The sequence below is a fragment of the Rousettus aegyptiacus genome, unplaced genomic scaffold, assembly GCF_014176215.1.
Source record: "Rousettus aegyptiacus isolate mRouAeg1 unplaced genomic scaffold, mRouAeg1.p scaffold_m13_p_14, whole genome shotgun sequence".
In the NCBI taxonomy this organism is placed as follows: domain Eukaryota; kingdom Metazoa; phylum Chordata; class Mammalia; order Chiroptera; family Pteropodidae; genus Rousettus; species Rousettus aegyptiacus.
Genome location: NW_023416289.1, coordinates 51,385,786 through 51,402,034, shown reverse-complemented (window position 1 = coordinate 51,402,034; position 16,249 = coordinate 51,385,786). Strand labels below are relative to the sequence as shown.

Sequence of the window (16,249 nt, the reverse complement as noted above, 5' to 3'; positions counted from 1 at the left end):
TGTTATCAAATGGCTGCTTTGTGAGCTCAAAGAAGGATTAGAAACAATTATAGAGTTAGCAAGAGTTCACAGAAATAAATCAGCCATTTTAATATCCTTCCTTCTTTGAAAGGATTACTAGACTGGCAGTTAACAATAGCTATCATTTGTTGAAGGCCAAAGTACACTAGGTACTTTACCTTGAATCTAGATGACTAACCAGCAAGGTAGATATTATTCAGAAGAAACTGAAGTCCAGAGAAGCTTAACTAATTTGCCATAGCCACACAGTCCAGTGAAGGAGAAGGAGGAGGAGGAGACATATTTGTATTTCAGGACTGCATCTCTCTAGAGCAAATGTCCCATCCAAACATTCCCTCTTGCTGTCTCAGACCTTGAACTTCTGGGAGTTATATGACCAAGACTTTTGCATCCCCAAGTACAAGGGTCAGAAACATGGGCTGAAAGTAGATTTGTAACTAACTGAACAAGAAGTGATGATGAATGGTCAGCTGAGAGGGAAGCCTATAGTGATATTCTTTATGACTCTGCCAGTCGTTTTATCAGTGAACCTTAATGATGCAGAAACATTATAGTGCAGAGGCAAACAGTGCAAACTTAAGATCCTCAAAGTTGCTGGGTTCGAATCCTAGCTCTGCTGTTGTCTAGTTCTATGACCATGTGTCATTACTTAACTCTCCTGTACCTCAGTTTCCTTGTTTGTAAAATGCAGATAACAGAAACTACCTTAAAGGGCCACTGTGTAGGATTAAATTAATTTACTTTGTAAGGCACTTAACAAAAAGAAATCTGAAGCAAGCAGAAACACAGAGACCACTACACATGCATGTGTGCACGTGTACACACACAGTAAGTACGGCATACGGCAAACATGAATAGAATGTGTTACAGAAATGTTTAAAGACAAAAAAGAGCACCTGGAAATTGATTTTAAAAACTCCATAGAAGAGTCAAAGATAAATTTGAGGAAATCTCCCAGAAAGCAGAGAGGCAAGACATGGAAAATAGAAAGATAATGGAAGTTTAATATCCAAATAACAGAGGTTCCAGGAAAAGTAAGAGAAAACAAAAAGAAGAAAATAAAAGGAGATACCAGAAAAATTTCCAAAACAGGACATAAATTTTTAGACTGAAAGAGGCTCTGGAAAATAGAAATTAGTAGTGGGAAAAAAGACTGCTGTTTTTCAGCCTTATAACACTACCAGATTATTTATACAGATAATTAATAGAAATTTTAAAATGAATTAAGAAACATCCAAAAGCAAAAACATATTAATCTTTAAGACCCAAACCCAGAGTCTATATGAGGAGTACTAGGAGGATGAAAGGTCTAGAAACCTATATCTACACAAGAGTTAAAAGACCTAATAATATGTAGCCTTAAAATAAAAAGAAACAAAAAACTTCTAAAATATTTAGACTTCTCTCACAAAGACTAAGTTATAGGAAGGTAAATTTTGGTTAAATATAAGATATAACTTTCTAACAAGTAGTGTTTTCAAAATAGAGAATGAATTACCTTTTGAAAACATGATTTTACAAGTTGTTCAAGCAAATGCTGGCTAACCAATGAACACGGATGACTATATTACAGCAAGAGGAATTATAAATTTGCCATTTTATATTATACAGTCACAGGTAAAAATATAACCTTAACTTTGTTTTCAAAAGTAAGTAGTTAAAATATGTGAAATGTATAAAACACTTTTTTGTACCATCACAATCTGTGCTGCTTTCTTCGTTAGACTGCTGAGTAGGCATTTTCTCAGGTTTTGTCAAGTCCTCTGATGTGCCAAAACTTTCCTTCTTTTGGTCACAGGTGTCAAGGTCCTTTAACATACTACAAATTAAAAAATATAAAACCAGTCCAACTGGTCAGATGATAATTAATAGAAAAGAGAAAAATGTTTTCATACCTTCTCTATTCTAAAGCCTCTTTAGCTGGCCCTCCAAGTCTTTCACCTTGTGGCCCAAGAGACCTTTTCAACTTTATCTCTATTTATGCCCTTTCAGTAATTCTAGGCTCCAATCACATCGCATCACTTACAGTCTTCACATGAGCCCTGCATTGTCTACTTCAGAATTTCTGCCTCTGTTCTCTCAGCTTGAAAAACCCACTATTCCAATCTCTTCTCACCCATATCATCTCTGTTCTTCTAGGCCCAATCCAAGTGTTATTTTTCTGATTTCTTCAGGAGACGGTTATTAACCTCTCTGTCTTTTGAGATTCCAAAGCATTTTATCCAGCCTTCTCTGATACAAACACATATATGTGTGTAGATCTGTACATATAATTAACTGATACAGATCATACAAAAATATATTAACACATGTAAACATGGTCAGTTTGACTGTATATAAAAATATTTTAACAGTAACAAAATAAATTAGTACTAATCATTAAAGAAAAGGTACTGTGGAAATCCAAAGAAAGATAACACTTTCTGGAACTTGAGAAAGCTTTGCCAAGACGGTAGGATTGGAAGAAACCTTGAAAGATGGTATGAGAAATGAGAGACTATGAAGATGAGCTAAAAAAGATAATTCTATCCATCTGATATCTAGGAATCAAACTTTACTTTTCTAAAGCAGGACAGATAACCATGTTTTATATAGTTTTATAAAATGATAATATAATTAAAGGAAGGGTTTTACTTTTTTAGCAATATTTTCCAACTGGTGATAAAGGTGAAAAGTAATTTGGGGCCTGAAGATGAAGGATTTTGAGTATCAGCTAAAGAGGTTTAAGAATACAAGGAGATACAAAAACATATTTCTCTTTTTTATATATTATCTGACCATTACACTTCTGAAATTAATTCAGAAGTCACAACCAGCATTTTAAAATGAAATGAAAACAACATTTAAGTGTGCTCTGCACATAAAGTATCATTTGTGAAAATTCTTTTTATAATATATACAAATATGTATACAAGGTTGCAATGGAAAATAGAATCTACCTTGGAAATAACTTTCCAAGTGCTGAAGATCTACGTGAAATTAATTATGGTATGGCAACTCAAATTATGTAGCCATTAAAAGAAATAAAAATATGAAAAATGTTTTAAAAATAATATTAAGAAAAAAATCAGAATAAAAAATGGCTAAAGAAAATGGTTGGTTTGTAGGAATATTGGAACTACAAGTAAGTGGTCACAGTGCTGTCTGTGCAATACACTTTTTCAAGAAATAAAAAAAAAAAAAGCCAGGAAACAGTACTGCACTGGATCTTAATCCATTTGCCATTAATTTTATTATCCTGAGCCATCACCTACTCCTCCTTGGGCCTAAGCTGTTTCCCCTCCCTAAATGAGGATGCTGACTTAGAATCTACTCTATATGAACTTCTGCTCAGTTCTTTACTTTATACAATTCTGTCTGAACTTCTATCGGAAGAAAGGAAGAGGAGGAGGGGGAGCAGTTATAGTATTTTAATTTTGTCATCAAATTGTAATAACACTTCAACCTTTCTTGCCTCTTCAAACATCCCAACACATCTGTTAAAAGACAAACTCGAAGAAACTCAATTATGCACACAAACTACTTCCTGCCTTCCTTTCCTAATTAAGGTGATATAACATAGGGATCTAGTTCTCATCAAAATATTGGTTAATATCATAGTATATACTCCACCACTCGACTGGACTGTGATTTAGATTGGGGTGAAGATGGAGGTAACAAGTTATTGATGAGCTGAATTTTTCCCATAACACTACCAATTAAACACAATTAAACACAAGCATGTCATTAATTTACTAAAACTCAGTGAATGACAAATACAATGGCAATTCTAATGTGTAGGGTTTAAAAAAAGGTTGGGGGGGGTGCATATCACTTACTAAATAATTTCCCAAATAAGAAGTTAGCTTTATGTCATTTCAGATCCAGGAATGTGGAAATATAATATTTTTAAGAATACATTCCTCGTGTCAAAATCAACTATACAATTGCTTAGAGGTAATAAAGTGTGAAGCATGAAATTAATTTATATAGAAACCATATAACTAAATTAAATTAGTTCAGATATCCGAGAAACAAATAATAATGTTTATTAATTAATTAGTTACTTTACCTAAAGCATTTTAAAGAGGAAGAAGAGGCAGAAGTCATTTCTTCTTCTGGAGAAGGTGGAACAAAATCTATATCATAATCATCTTCATCAAGCTCAACACATGGTGATTTCTCAATGGAATATAATTCAGTTTCTTCCAAGTTTTTCTTCTTTTCACTGTTATCTAAAGTAAATAGTTGGTAAACATAGGTTATTTTAATAATTGATGAAACAGAAAGAACGAGGTATGAGCACTGAAAAGTGAGTGCTTCAGGAGAGTCATAAACAATAACACCATTCTGTGACCACTCTCCTTTAATACATTAATCTTCATTTGTTTCTTCATAAATTATTATTGAGTTAACTGGACTAAGTCCAATGAATGCTGGATTGAGGCTGAAGATACTTAAGGGTTTTTACAGTTGTCTCCAGTTATACTATGAAACCATAGTTAGTATAATCACTCTTGTCTATTTTTTACTTATATTTAAATAAGGGTAAAGTGCAAAAAATATGTCTGATAATTGTATAAACACTGTTGTTTGTGCAGATAGACTACTTCTACTTTACCACGAAGGCTTCCGAGTGATTTAAATCTACCAGATTCAGTGTCTTTCTCCTGACTATGAGGAAAAACACAATGCCAAATTGTTGCTCTCTAATTTACCTTTTACCAAATTTTCTCTTCATAAACAGTAACACATTTGATTAAACTATCATTTTGCTTAATTGTCATCACTTTTTAGTCCTCTTTCACCCTAAAGTAACCTTAATGAGGTTCAGGTGTTTAGAAATTTTAGTCTCATGTTTACAACTATTTCATAAAGTAAATAGTTCCACAAATGGCTAATCTCAGTTATCAAGTTCTGGACATCCAATAACTACGAGACCTAAACAGAAAATAATTTGAATGCTATTTATAATACTTTAATAGCATGATTAGATCATATTATATATATCAATATTAGGTGGCAGCAAGCCATAAAGGAATTGTAATAGAGAGGCTTAGTTTAGTTTCACTTCCCAATTCTACCACTAACCAGCCAGTAGACCATTAATAAGTCATTTTAACTTCTATGGACCTTATTTTCTTCATATGTAAAATCACGGAGCTATCCTTGGTGTTAATATAAAAATTGTATTAGCAGAATAAAATCTTTCATTTCATTAGTATGTTCTGCCTCGAGAACGTAGCCAACAGATTGTTCAATAAGTACCTCTATAGATCCTAAGGATAAAAAGCTGTTATCATATTTGCTACTGTTCCCAAAGCTTAGCTCTGAATGAACAAATACAATCAACATATTGAAATGAAGATAAAATAAACATAATTTTTACCTCCTTCTTCTCTTAAATGAGTTTTTAAAGAGTGACTATCCTGAGAATCTTCATTTATAAGCTCTTTGGAATTGGGGCCATCATCAATGCAAATCACATCACTATTTAACCATTCAGAGTCAGCCTTCTGTTCCTTAGTGGAATATACTTGCTTGCTTTCAGAGGAGGAAGAAGTCAAATCAATCTTTACTGTATTTGCTTTATGAAGGTGTGCTTTTAAAAAGTTTCTCTTAGACTTTTTTGATTTCTGAGCAGTGCTTACTCTTACAAAGTGATTTCTTAGTGGTGTAACAAATGCTTTCGAATTTCCAGAAGTATCAAAGTCATCCATATCATCCCAACTGTTGATGGTAATTAAAGAATCTGATGAAGAACTAAATTCCAATTTCTTGAAAGTAGGATCACGGGATTCCCTTATAATTGGTGTGCTCTGGGTAGTATGTAAAACTTCCTGCACCAAATCGGGCCGTAATGGTTTTGAACCAGCTCTCTTGGTTTGCTGTCCTGCTGGAGCATTTTGAAAGTCATCGATCTTTGTCTGCTGACTTGCGGTGTAGGCTAAAGGTTCACTGAAGAAAGAGGCCTCAGTAACATTAATATCTTTATCACTTAACACAGGTGTTTTGGCTACTGACACACTAGTCACAGATACATCACTGGCTGAAGATATTTTCTTTTTAAAAGTGAAACCTCTGAAAAATAATTGAAAATTAGAATTAGATCAATTTTAACAAACCTAAAACGATTCAAAGCTCTGCATTGTTTACTAATTTATATAACTTACCTTCATTGTATCACAAATGAGCAAAGACTACCTCCCTCTTTGACTTTAACATGTATAAGGGAACTTACATTATACTTTGTGTGCTCTGATTCTTTATACTCAGGGGCTACTATTCAGTCTTGAGAGTGCCCAGGCCATTCCGACTACTTTATTTCTCAGGCTGGTAGTTCTTAACAGCAACTCCAGAGGGAGGGGATAGCATTAAATTAAAAAAAAAAAAATGTGGCTACTCATTGCTACTCTAATAGTCCTCTGGGAAAAAGGATTAAAAACTGCTACCTATGTTGAGATCTGGAGGACAAGTAAGAGAGTCCTGGACATCTCTGGATTTAGTGACATGAAGGTCAATGGTGACTTTAAGTTAAACATCCAGAAGAGTGTCTAGAACCTGGTAAGGGCACATAAAGAATGCAAACTACTATCAGGTATCATTAAAAGGAGTTTGGAGTATAGCCTGGAGGAAATAACAGAACTGGGGAACTATATAGTTTCCTTATAAACTCTTTTTGGAAAGGATATAAAATTATATTAAAATATTAAAAATACCTATTGGCCTCAATTTATAAGAAGATTCATTATTCATTCATTTATTCATTCAAAAACATTTACTGAGTAAGTATTATGTGCCAGGAACTGTGCAAAAGCACCGTGCAATTACCTGGTGCTGCTAACATATGGTCTACCATTAATTTGCAAACTGGGAAAATCATTGAACTCTCAAAGTCATCCTTCACTTCCTCGTCTATATAACGAAAGGGCTGAAAGGGCAGATATCTCATTTGTATGATACTGTGTGTTAAATGCATGTATGACAACAAACCAACCAAAATACTTACGAAGATTTTGGTTTTGAAAAACCTAATTTATTATTAAGTTTTCTGGCTGAATGACGCTCTAGTTGCTCCTGTAGATTATTTTGAGGAACAGCAGCCATGATCCTACAAAGTGAGGAAAAAAACTATTAGTGGAGCTATGTATTTTGCATTAATCACAATATTTTTTTTTTTTGCAGGGGGAGCACTGTCCTAACTGTGCCCAAAGTAAATGAAGCTTTTTTTTGGTCAATAAATTGTGTTGACATTTACAACTGGTGACATTTGAAATATATAATGTTTAACTAACTGAAGGCTCACTTGAATAGCAAAATGACCTGCTTTCCACCACTGCTAAAATAAGCACAAAAGACTTTAGGGAAGGGATTATTAGGAAAAGGCTTGCAGAAAAATGGGACCTGCCCTGGGCTTGAAGAATAGAAACTGGACAGGGAGTGAGGAGGGAGAAAATGATCAAAGCATACTGTAAACCCAAAGAGCAAATGAACAACTGAATTCTCTGCCCAAGGGAAAAATCTGGAAAAGAAGGAAGAGCACCACCAATGAGAGCAATGGTTCACCAGCCAGGATACCATGCTTCATAATCTAGTTTCAACCTGAAAGAATACTTTTGTCAGGCATACTTACCCCTTGTGCAACAATCTGTGATATTGCTGAACTATCGTCTGGGATAATTTACAGTTTAGGATAGCCAAAATCAATGGATAGTAAAAAATTCTCATTTTGGCTGATAGTTATAACCCCTTTCCCATTCTATATTTAACAGAGATGTACTTTTATTTTACAACATATATCTTAGGAGGAAGGGTTAACAACATTAGATGTTTGTGGAAATATGAAGTTTTACATAAATCACATTCCACTCACTAATTAAAATTACCTATGCTTATTAACTTCACTTTGGAAGAAAAACTTGGTAGAAACTTATATTCAGTTGAGAAATCTCCATGTGTTGAGCATAAGGACAATGATTATGATATAGATTTTATTTTGTTCCAACTTCTCCAGAAGAAGAAAAGATTTCTGCCTCTTTTTCCTCTTTAAAATGTCTAAGTAAAACAGCTAATTTATTAATAAACACTGAATAATTCACACTGACATTGAATTATATCTTAATCAAGTTCCTACCAAAATAAAACATTAAAAAGTAGACAGAAGGGTATAATGAACTCCTACATACCTACCACCCAGAGTCAATTATCAACCCATTCAATACTGTTTCATCTATAGACATCTTAAGGTCCTTACTTCATTATTTTGGAAGTTGACCTCTCAAAATGGTGATATTTTAATTTTTTCACTCCTTCTTCACTGATTAGCTGAAATATACCCAGTAGTCCAGTTCACATAGGAAGGACAGGAGAAATGTTGAATTCTTTCCCTTCATTTATGACTTCTCAAAATAATGAGTTCATTCTCTAACAACTTCCAATGGTGGTCAACTTTTTTTGGTATAGTTATAAACTCAGATTAAACATATGTTTCAATACAGTTATTGATTCTCAAATCGTTTCATGTTTGGCCAGTGGAAGCCTTTTCAGGTAGGTTCTTCAGTCCTTCTGACATTACCTTAGTAGTCTTTGAGAGTTTCCTTACTATCTGGAATGACAAAATAGTCCAGGTTTATCGTGTGTGTGTGTGTGTGTGTGTGTGTGTGTGTGTGTGTGTGTGTTTTTGGGGTTTTTTTGTTTGTTTGTTTGTTTGTTTTTTGTTTTGCCCATACTTAGAATCAGCCACTTCCCCCAAGGAGCCCTGATATTTTTTAATGGAGAATATTTTAAGACCACAATTCCTGCATGTCCAAAGACACCTCCCATTTCTGAGGTCTTAGGGGGTGGTTACTGAAACACACAGCCAAGCTCTGTGAACCCTACTAGGTTAGTGTTCGAAGCAGAGGAGCTACCCTCTCCAGGGCAAATGGTGAGCCTGAGATAAGATCCAATTATAACCTTAGGAACCTCAACTTGACCTCGGGAGGGCACTAAGGACAAGCAACTCCCTCTTCTCTAGTCAAATTAAACAATTTCTAGACAGACTTTTAACAGGGATTTCATAAACATTACATGTTCTATTCTTTTATCATATATTGTTTATCTTCTGGGAAGAGGCATATAGATCTCTGTGTGGCTTACCTAAGAAAAACAGAGTTGTCAAAATTTATAATCCTATTACTTCCTATAAGAAAAGGACATTTATTAATTACTAGGTATCGGATGGTCTCCAGGTCCATTCTTCCAAGGATCTTTTATATTACAGTTTTAATACCTAGGTTTTAATTATCTTTTTTTAAAAAAATGTATTTAAAGTAATTCTCTTTCGTTTAGACTTTTATTTATCTTTCAATTATATTTAATAGGTAAAATTAAACAAAACAAAGGATAAGAGATATAAAAAGGATCTACACATTATATCAAGAGTTCAAACCAATGGGAATAAATGTAGATGATAAAAAGCTCAAACTATATTTAATTTGCATGACTCAAACAACACAGCAAGAAAATGGAGAAAGCTAAAACTGTTAAAAATACAAGGAGAAATAATAGAAAGAGGCAGAATTTGTAAGGAGATCAGTATCACTTTACTACTAAAGAAAAGACCAGTAGAAATAAGAAATGTACTAAAAACCCAGATTCTTTGATCAATTTCTACCACAAATTTACCATTTGGCTTTGAAGAATTCAATGATTCTCTCTAGTGTTCTCATTTCTAAAATAAGAAAGTTGGGCTAGAGAATTTCTGTTTCCTTCTAAAATTAGTTTTCTATGATTCCAGAACTAATAGGTATTTGGGAGGGATAAAATGAGAAGATTAGAGAATATAATCTCTTTAAAAAATGTTGATGAGCAATCAAAAAACTGTCATAAAGAAAAATATAATACATAAAAAAGTAAAGATTTTATACCATTTCAAACTAGAGGCACAAGTTAATAAAAACAATAAGAAAAATATAAGCAAATTTTAGAAATGTCAAAATATGGTCTTAAAACAACTGGAACATAGAAAAAAATTCCAAATTATAAAATACTATTTTTAAAGAGTGATAATTAAAATACTACACATTGAACTGTTAGTGGCAGCAGTGGTTCTTAACATTTTGGGTTAGATTCTGGTAACAATCTGATTAAAGAGATAGACCCTCTGTCCAGGAAAATGAACAAATTTTGTAATCTGTTTCAGGGGGTTCTGAGTCCCACCAGGAGTCTATATCTTTGGTAAGAATATGCTTTATCTGGATATAGCCATAGGAAAGAAAAACAATGAATTAATTCTTTCTCTCTCTCTCTCTCCTTGGCACTCTCTCTTTATGTATGTCGAGGTCTTAGAAAAAGCACAGAATAACAATTCAAATAAAAACATTTTTTAATGGCAGGAAAGCCAATAAAGAAAAATTAGAAGAACTGATAATATCGAGAGGTCATTTTTGGAAAGAATAGTAAACGGACAAACAGTAAAACAAAATATTAAAGTAAAAAGTAAAATATAAAGAAAAGAAATAGAAGAGAAAAATACATAAAAACATTAAGTATAATAGTGGATTTGAAAATCTAAATTAAATAGATTTTTTGATGTAAATGTAAGTCATCAATATTAAGACAAGAAGAAGGAAATCAAAATGAACGGTCAAAACAGAAAGAATGTCAAACATGTTCTAAAAAGCACCAAAATTCATTCTACAAAACAAGCATGGTACTGATCTTAAAACATCATGAGAACAAAATAAGAAACAGAAGTTTATGCTCAACCTCAAATGGTCCCTGCAACACTGCCCTGAAAACTACATTTCTCTGGTCAACTTACTCTCTCACCTTATCTAATCACCTTCTCAAAACTTTTACTCCTCTCTCAGCCAATGACTTCCTTTCTATTTGTTTAGTTTTTAAACATGTGAGAATTTCTCCCTTTGGGGGAAAAAAAGACCCCAAACTCAACACTTATTTGACTCCTTATCCCCCCTATATATACTGTTCTCTCCAAGTCAGGGCAGGACCAAACTTGAAAGATTAATCTTCACACTCCAGTTTGCCTGCCACTCCTCACACAAATCTGGCTTCTAGCCTGATTACATGCAAAAATCGTTAAGTTACTAACGATCTCCAAGTTACTTAATCCAACAGCCTTTTTCAATCCTTCACTTTCCTGACCTCTTTAGCATATGACACAGTTGACTACATGCTCCTGATTGAAACCAAGCCTTCTTTTAGACCCTCTTGACACAGTTCGTTCCTACTCATCCTTCATGTCAATTTAACCATTAATTCCTTAAGGAAAACTCTATACTTAGGTAGTCACATAAGAATGATTAAGAGCATGGGGCTCCGCGCCAAAGTACATGGGTTTGCATCCTGACTGCAACTTATTTGCTAAGTGCTCTTGGACATAATGATACCTCAGATTCCTCATCTATATAATGCCTACTCACCTCATATGGTTGGTATTTGAATGAATTAATATTTGTGGAGTGCTCAGAATGGTATCTGTCAGATAGTAGGCAATATATATTTGATAAAGAAAAATACCTCTCAATCCCAGTTCCTACCATAGTTGCAATTCTACATCCACTTTTGTAATTATTTAATTGGTCTTTCTTCTACTAGGTTGTAAATACAATGCAAATATGGGCCATTAATGGTTTTATAACCCACAGCATCTCTAAGAACCTAGCACTTAATCAATATTTATTAAATGAAAGAAAAAACAATATTAAAGAATATAGAAAGCATGTCACAAAACAATTATGACTGTGATCAACTATGACTTATCTTAGAAATGTAAAGCTGGTTTAAAATCAAGTGAAACCACTAATATATCACCTTAACAGTTTAATAAAAATTAACATAAGATCAAAAAATTTAAAAAATGTATTTCTATTGGGGTAAAATATACAAGAAGTACACTAATCTTAAGTGTACGGCTCAATATAGTTTTTCTTATATATATTAACTGTGTAAACAACATCCAAATCAAGGTACAGAACATTTCTAGCACCTCAATATGCTTTTCTGTGTCTTTCGTAGTTAATACACCCCAGATACAACCAGTATCTGACTTTATTACTGTGAGTTTTGCCTATTCTTGAACTTCTTCATTTGTATATAGGGAATCATACAACATGTATCATCAATGCATTTTTTAAAAGGTATCTGATAAAATTCAAGCCATGTCTAATAGATACATTAAAACAGAATCAGAAGTATTTAAAGTCAAGACCTAATATAACATCTTACATTTTACGAAAGGCTGAATCCATTAAAAATACAGGTAAAACCAAGACTGTTCTCTCATTTTCACTCTCCTATTGGACATTCTTGCCAGTGCAAAATTATTCAAAAAGGAAAATACTAGAAAACAAGGAACATGAATATCATTATATGTAGATAATTTAATTATATAGGAACACAATCCAAAGAAAAAGTCCCAACAATAGAAAACTAAACTTTAGTAAAGTGGTTAAATCAAATGTAAATTTGCAAAAGTCAAATGCATCTTCATGTGGTAGTAATAACTAGAAAATACAATTTTTAAAAGGCATTCAATTAATGGCAGCAATGAAAATATTAAACTACCAATTTACCTAACAAAGACATACATCTTCATGATATGAAGAAAATGACCAAGTATTACTGGAAGAAATAAAAAAAGATATGAATAAGTAAAGAGATATTTCATATTCCTAAGTGAAAGGCTCAAATATCACAAAGACAACAGTTCTTCATAAATTAAATGAGTTTAACAAAATTCCAATTGGAACACCACAGAATATTTCACAAAACTCAACAAAAATACTTCTAAAATTCATGACCAAAGCACACGAATACTAAACAATACTGCAGTGGCAACTAGCATTAGAAATATTATAATCATATTAAAAGTAACAATAATTTAAACTGGCATGATACTCATCTTTAAAAATGAAAAACCTTAGTCTCTAAAATATGTTTAATGTGTAATGACAAAAACAACAAAATAGGGAAAAAAAATATTTCACAAATGTCATTGGGATAATCAATAAGCTATATATTCTACATCTAGATACTCTAGCGGCAAATTAACTGACTCATGGGCCAAATCTGGCCTGAGCCTGTTTTTGTAAATAAAGTTTTACTGAAGCACAGCCATGCCATTTGTTCACATCCTGCTTATGGCTGCTTTAGCACCATAGTTGGATAACTTAGCACCATAGTCAGGTAGTTATGACAGAGAATGCCTAGTCTTCAAAGCCTAAAATATTTACTATCTGGTCCTTTACAGAAAAGGTTTGTTGATGGTTGCTGGATAAATTACCTAGATTACTGCTGGATAAAATAAAAAAATATTAAGTATATTAAATCTTTGACAAGAAGCTTAAAAAATTATCAGGTCAAAATCCAAATCAAAGTAGAAACCCAGAAAGGTAAGGAGAGCACTGAAGTTGCTTTTCTTCTGAGGGCGCTCTCTAATTCTGAGAATCTGAACATCAGTTTTGATAAATTTGGAAGAAAAGATATTCTGAATCAAAGTGAGGGTCCACCCAAGATTGGAAGTATTCCCCTATAAACCAGCACTCCAAAGGACTATATCATTTGGGAAAAGGTAAAGCAAAATTAAACTTCACTTCCATCCCAGGATATCTATCTATAAGTAAAATTACCAGTAGCTGAGGGATTGAGTGGGATGACCCTGAAACCACAAGCCCAAGAATCTTTTCAGAAACAATTATCAACCTGCATAATTAAAAAAAAAATCTCAAGTCACAAATTTAGATTAAAGTGATCCTAACTCCAAGGCACCTGGCAGAAGCAAATGCAAAAACATCTCTGGAGAAATATACTTTTATCTTAAGCCTTAAATAATTCCCACAGATAAATTTCCAAAACAGTGGGAGAAAAAAAGAAGTAAATAGTACCAGGCATAAGTGTGATAAATTTCCAAACAGACAAAAATAGCAAAACACACAAAGAAACAAGAATGAGAACTAGTTGTAACAGAAGTAAACAGTACCAATATATACAATGGAATATTACTCAGCCATAAGAAGAGATGAAATACAGCCATTTGCGACAACATGGATGGATTTCGAGATAATCATGCTAAGTGAAATAAGCCAGAAAGAAAAAGTTGAAAATCACGTTGTATCACTTATATGTGGGATATAAACCTCAAAGGAGCAAATAAAAAGGACAAACAGAGACTCATGGACATGGACTATAGACTAGTGGTTACCAGAGGGAACAGGGTGGGGAAGGAGCAGGGAGGTAGATGGGGTAAAGAAAGTCAAATATAGGGGGTTGGGGGAGAGTGAAGTGGGTAAAGGGGATTGAATATGGTAGCTGAAGGAAACTTGGCTTTGGTTAGTAAACACACAATAGAATATACAGATGTTAAATTATAATGTATATCTAAAAATTATATAATTGTATTAACTAATGTTACCCCAATAAACTTAAACTCTTGGGGGAAAAAAGAAGTAAATAGTACCAGGCATAAAAAAATAAAGCAATTAAACTTATTATGTTTAGGTGCCAAATTATTTTGTAATTACTTTGTTCTACCCCTTTTTCCCTTTTAAGGGAAATATATTAAAAAATACATAGGTACTAAAATAAATACAAATCTAATTAATAGTAACATATTTAATATACACATTTATATTTACATTTCTTTTAATTTTAGATATTTCAAACAGAAAAGGACAATAACAGAATGATACCCATGTACCCACCAACCACATTTAAGAAGTTAACATGTCTTATTTCTCTTTTAAAGCATAAAACATTGCAAGTATAGTTAAATTCCCACTCACTCCCCTTATCTCCCTTTTATTCCTTCCCTTCTCATAGATCATATTGACTATACTAAAGTGGATGTTTAACCTCCCTGCATACTGTTCTTTTATGATACATCAATACTGGGGCCTTTGCCCAATTTTTTGACTCTGGGTTTCCTCATCAGTAAAATGAAAACAACAGCTACCTCTCTAGGAATTTCTCCTCCCTGTAGGCTGACTACAAGCTACTTTCTGACAGCAGCCCAGCTAACAAAATGTTGGTTCAATTTACCTCTACTTACTACTCCCCACATCTCCTCCTTTTCAGTGTCTGATTTCTCAGTCTCTCCCATGACTAGTCCTTACCCTTGAGGGACACAGGAGTGCCACCTACACTGGAGGGAAGCACCAGGGGCTGTCAGGCACCCGCAGATTCTCAGGACAATAGGTGGCCAAAGTTTTGAGTGACTTAAGGGCAGGTGAGGGGTATGGGAGAAAGAAAGCCTGATATTGCGGAAGATGCTTTGGAGTCAGCTCTAGCTCAAATCCTTTTTGTGCTTTGGACTTTCCCTGTCTAAAATAAGGACGATTTGAGCTACTTGAGTAACAATAGAGCCCTTACTATGAACCAAGTACTCTTTGACATTTATTGCATATACTAAGGCATTTAATCCTGAGGAAAAAAACCCCGAGATGCAGAAGCAATCATTTTTCCCACATGACGCAAGCAAGTAGAAGTGCTCAGTTGAAGTAACCACGGAATCACACAGCTGCTACGTGAAAGAGCGGGGCTTCTAACCCTGGCATGTGACGCAGTCTGGGTCCCTAACCACTTCCCTTTGCTGGCGGATTGTGAAGCTACAATTTTAAGACAGCGGGTGCCAAGCACGTGACACACAGCAGACACTCAAAACACACTAGCCCGCTTCACAACTGTGGAAGGCCGTAGAACAGTGCGGAGTTTTCAGGAAAACAGGGGCAGGGGCAGCGGCCTGGGTTGAGCCCAGCCGGTGACTGACTACACACTGGGCGCTAGGCCGGCTCGGCCCCAAAGTCCTGGGCGACCATGCCACAGCTCGCCACCGCCCCGGGCCCTTTTGCCTCAGGGAACCGTCTCTGCTCTCTCCCAGGCTGCCCGTCGGGCAACAGGGCTCGGCCAGCCGAACCGGGGAGCAAAGGAGGAGCCGGCGAGGCATTCCCGTATGGCTGGGCCGGAGAGACGAGCTGGGCCGGGGCGGGCCGGTCCTAAGTCCGCGAGCCGCACTCACCTCTCCCTGAGGCTCCGAGCCGGCAGAACCGGGGCCCAAACTCCCCGCGACACTTCCTCAGCCCGCGCGCAGCGCGCCCACTTCGCGCCAGAAGTCGGCAAATTCCGATTGGCTGCGCTCTGAGGAAGCTGACCAATACCGTCTGCCCGTGGCACCTGTCCCCGCCCCCGTGAGCGAGGTCACGAGTGCCTAAAGTCCAATCATAGCCCAGAATGGAGATCAGGTGACTAC

General features: G+C 34.9%; 1 protein-coding gene across 3 annotated transcripts in view; it reads right to left on the bottom strand.

The window, feature by feature from the left end:
* BLM (BLM RecQ like helicase) overlaps positions 1 to 16,124 on the bottom strand; it is a 56,610-nt gene extending 40,486 nt beyond the window's left edge. The window contains exons 1-5 of one of the 3 annotated variants that reach the window (XM_036231915.1): positions 16,019 to 16,124; positions 7,010 to 7,111; positions 5,390 to 6,081; positions 4,073 to 4,235; positions 1,716 to 1,840 (exon numbers count right to left, since the gene is read on the bottom strand). In XM_036231915.1, coding sequence (XP_036087808.1) covers positions 1,716 to 1,840; positions 4,073 to 4,235; positions 5,390 to 6,081; positions 7,010 to 7,107 — 1,078 coding nt within the window. In that variant the 5' untranslated portion in view covers positions 7,108 to 7,111; positions 16,019 to 16,124. Of the gene's footprint in view, positions 1 to 1,715; positions 1,841 to 4,072; positions 4,236 to 5,389; positions 6,082 to 7,009; positions 7,112 to 12,231; positions 12,390 to 16,018 lie in introns of those variants that run through there. The other 2 variants (XM_036231914.1, XR_004954331.1) reach the window with 2 other exon arrangements.
* Positions 16,125 to 16,249: the final 125 nt, after the last annotated feature.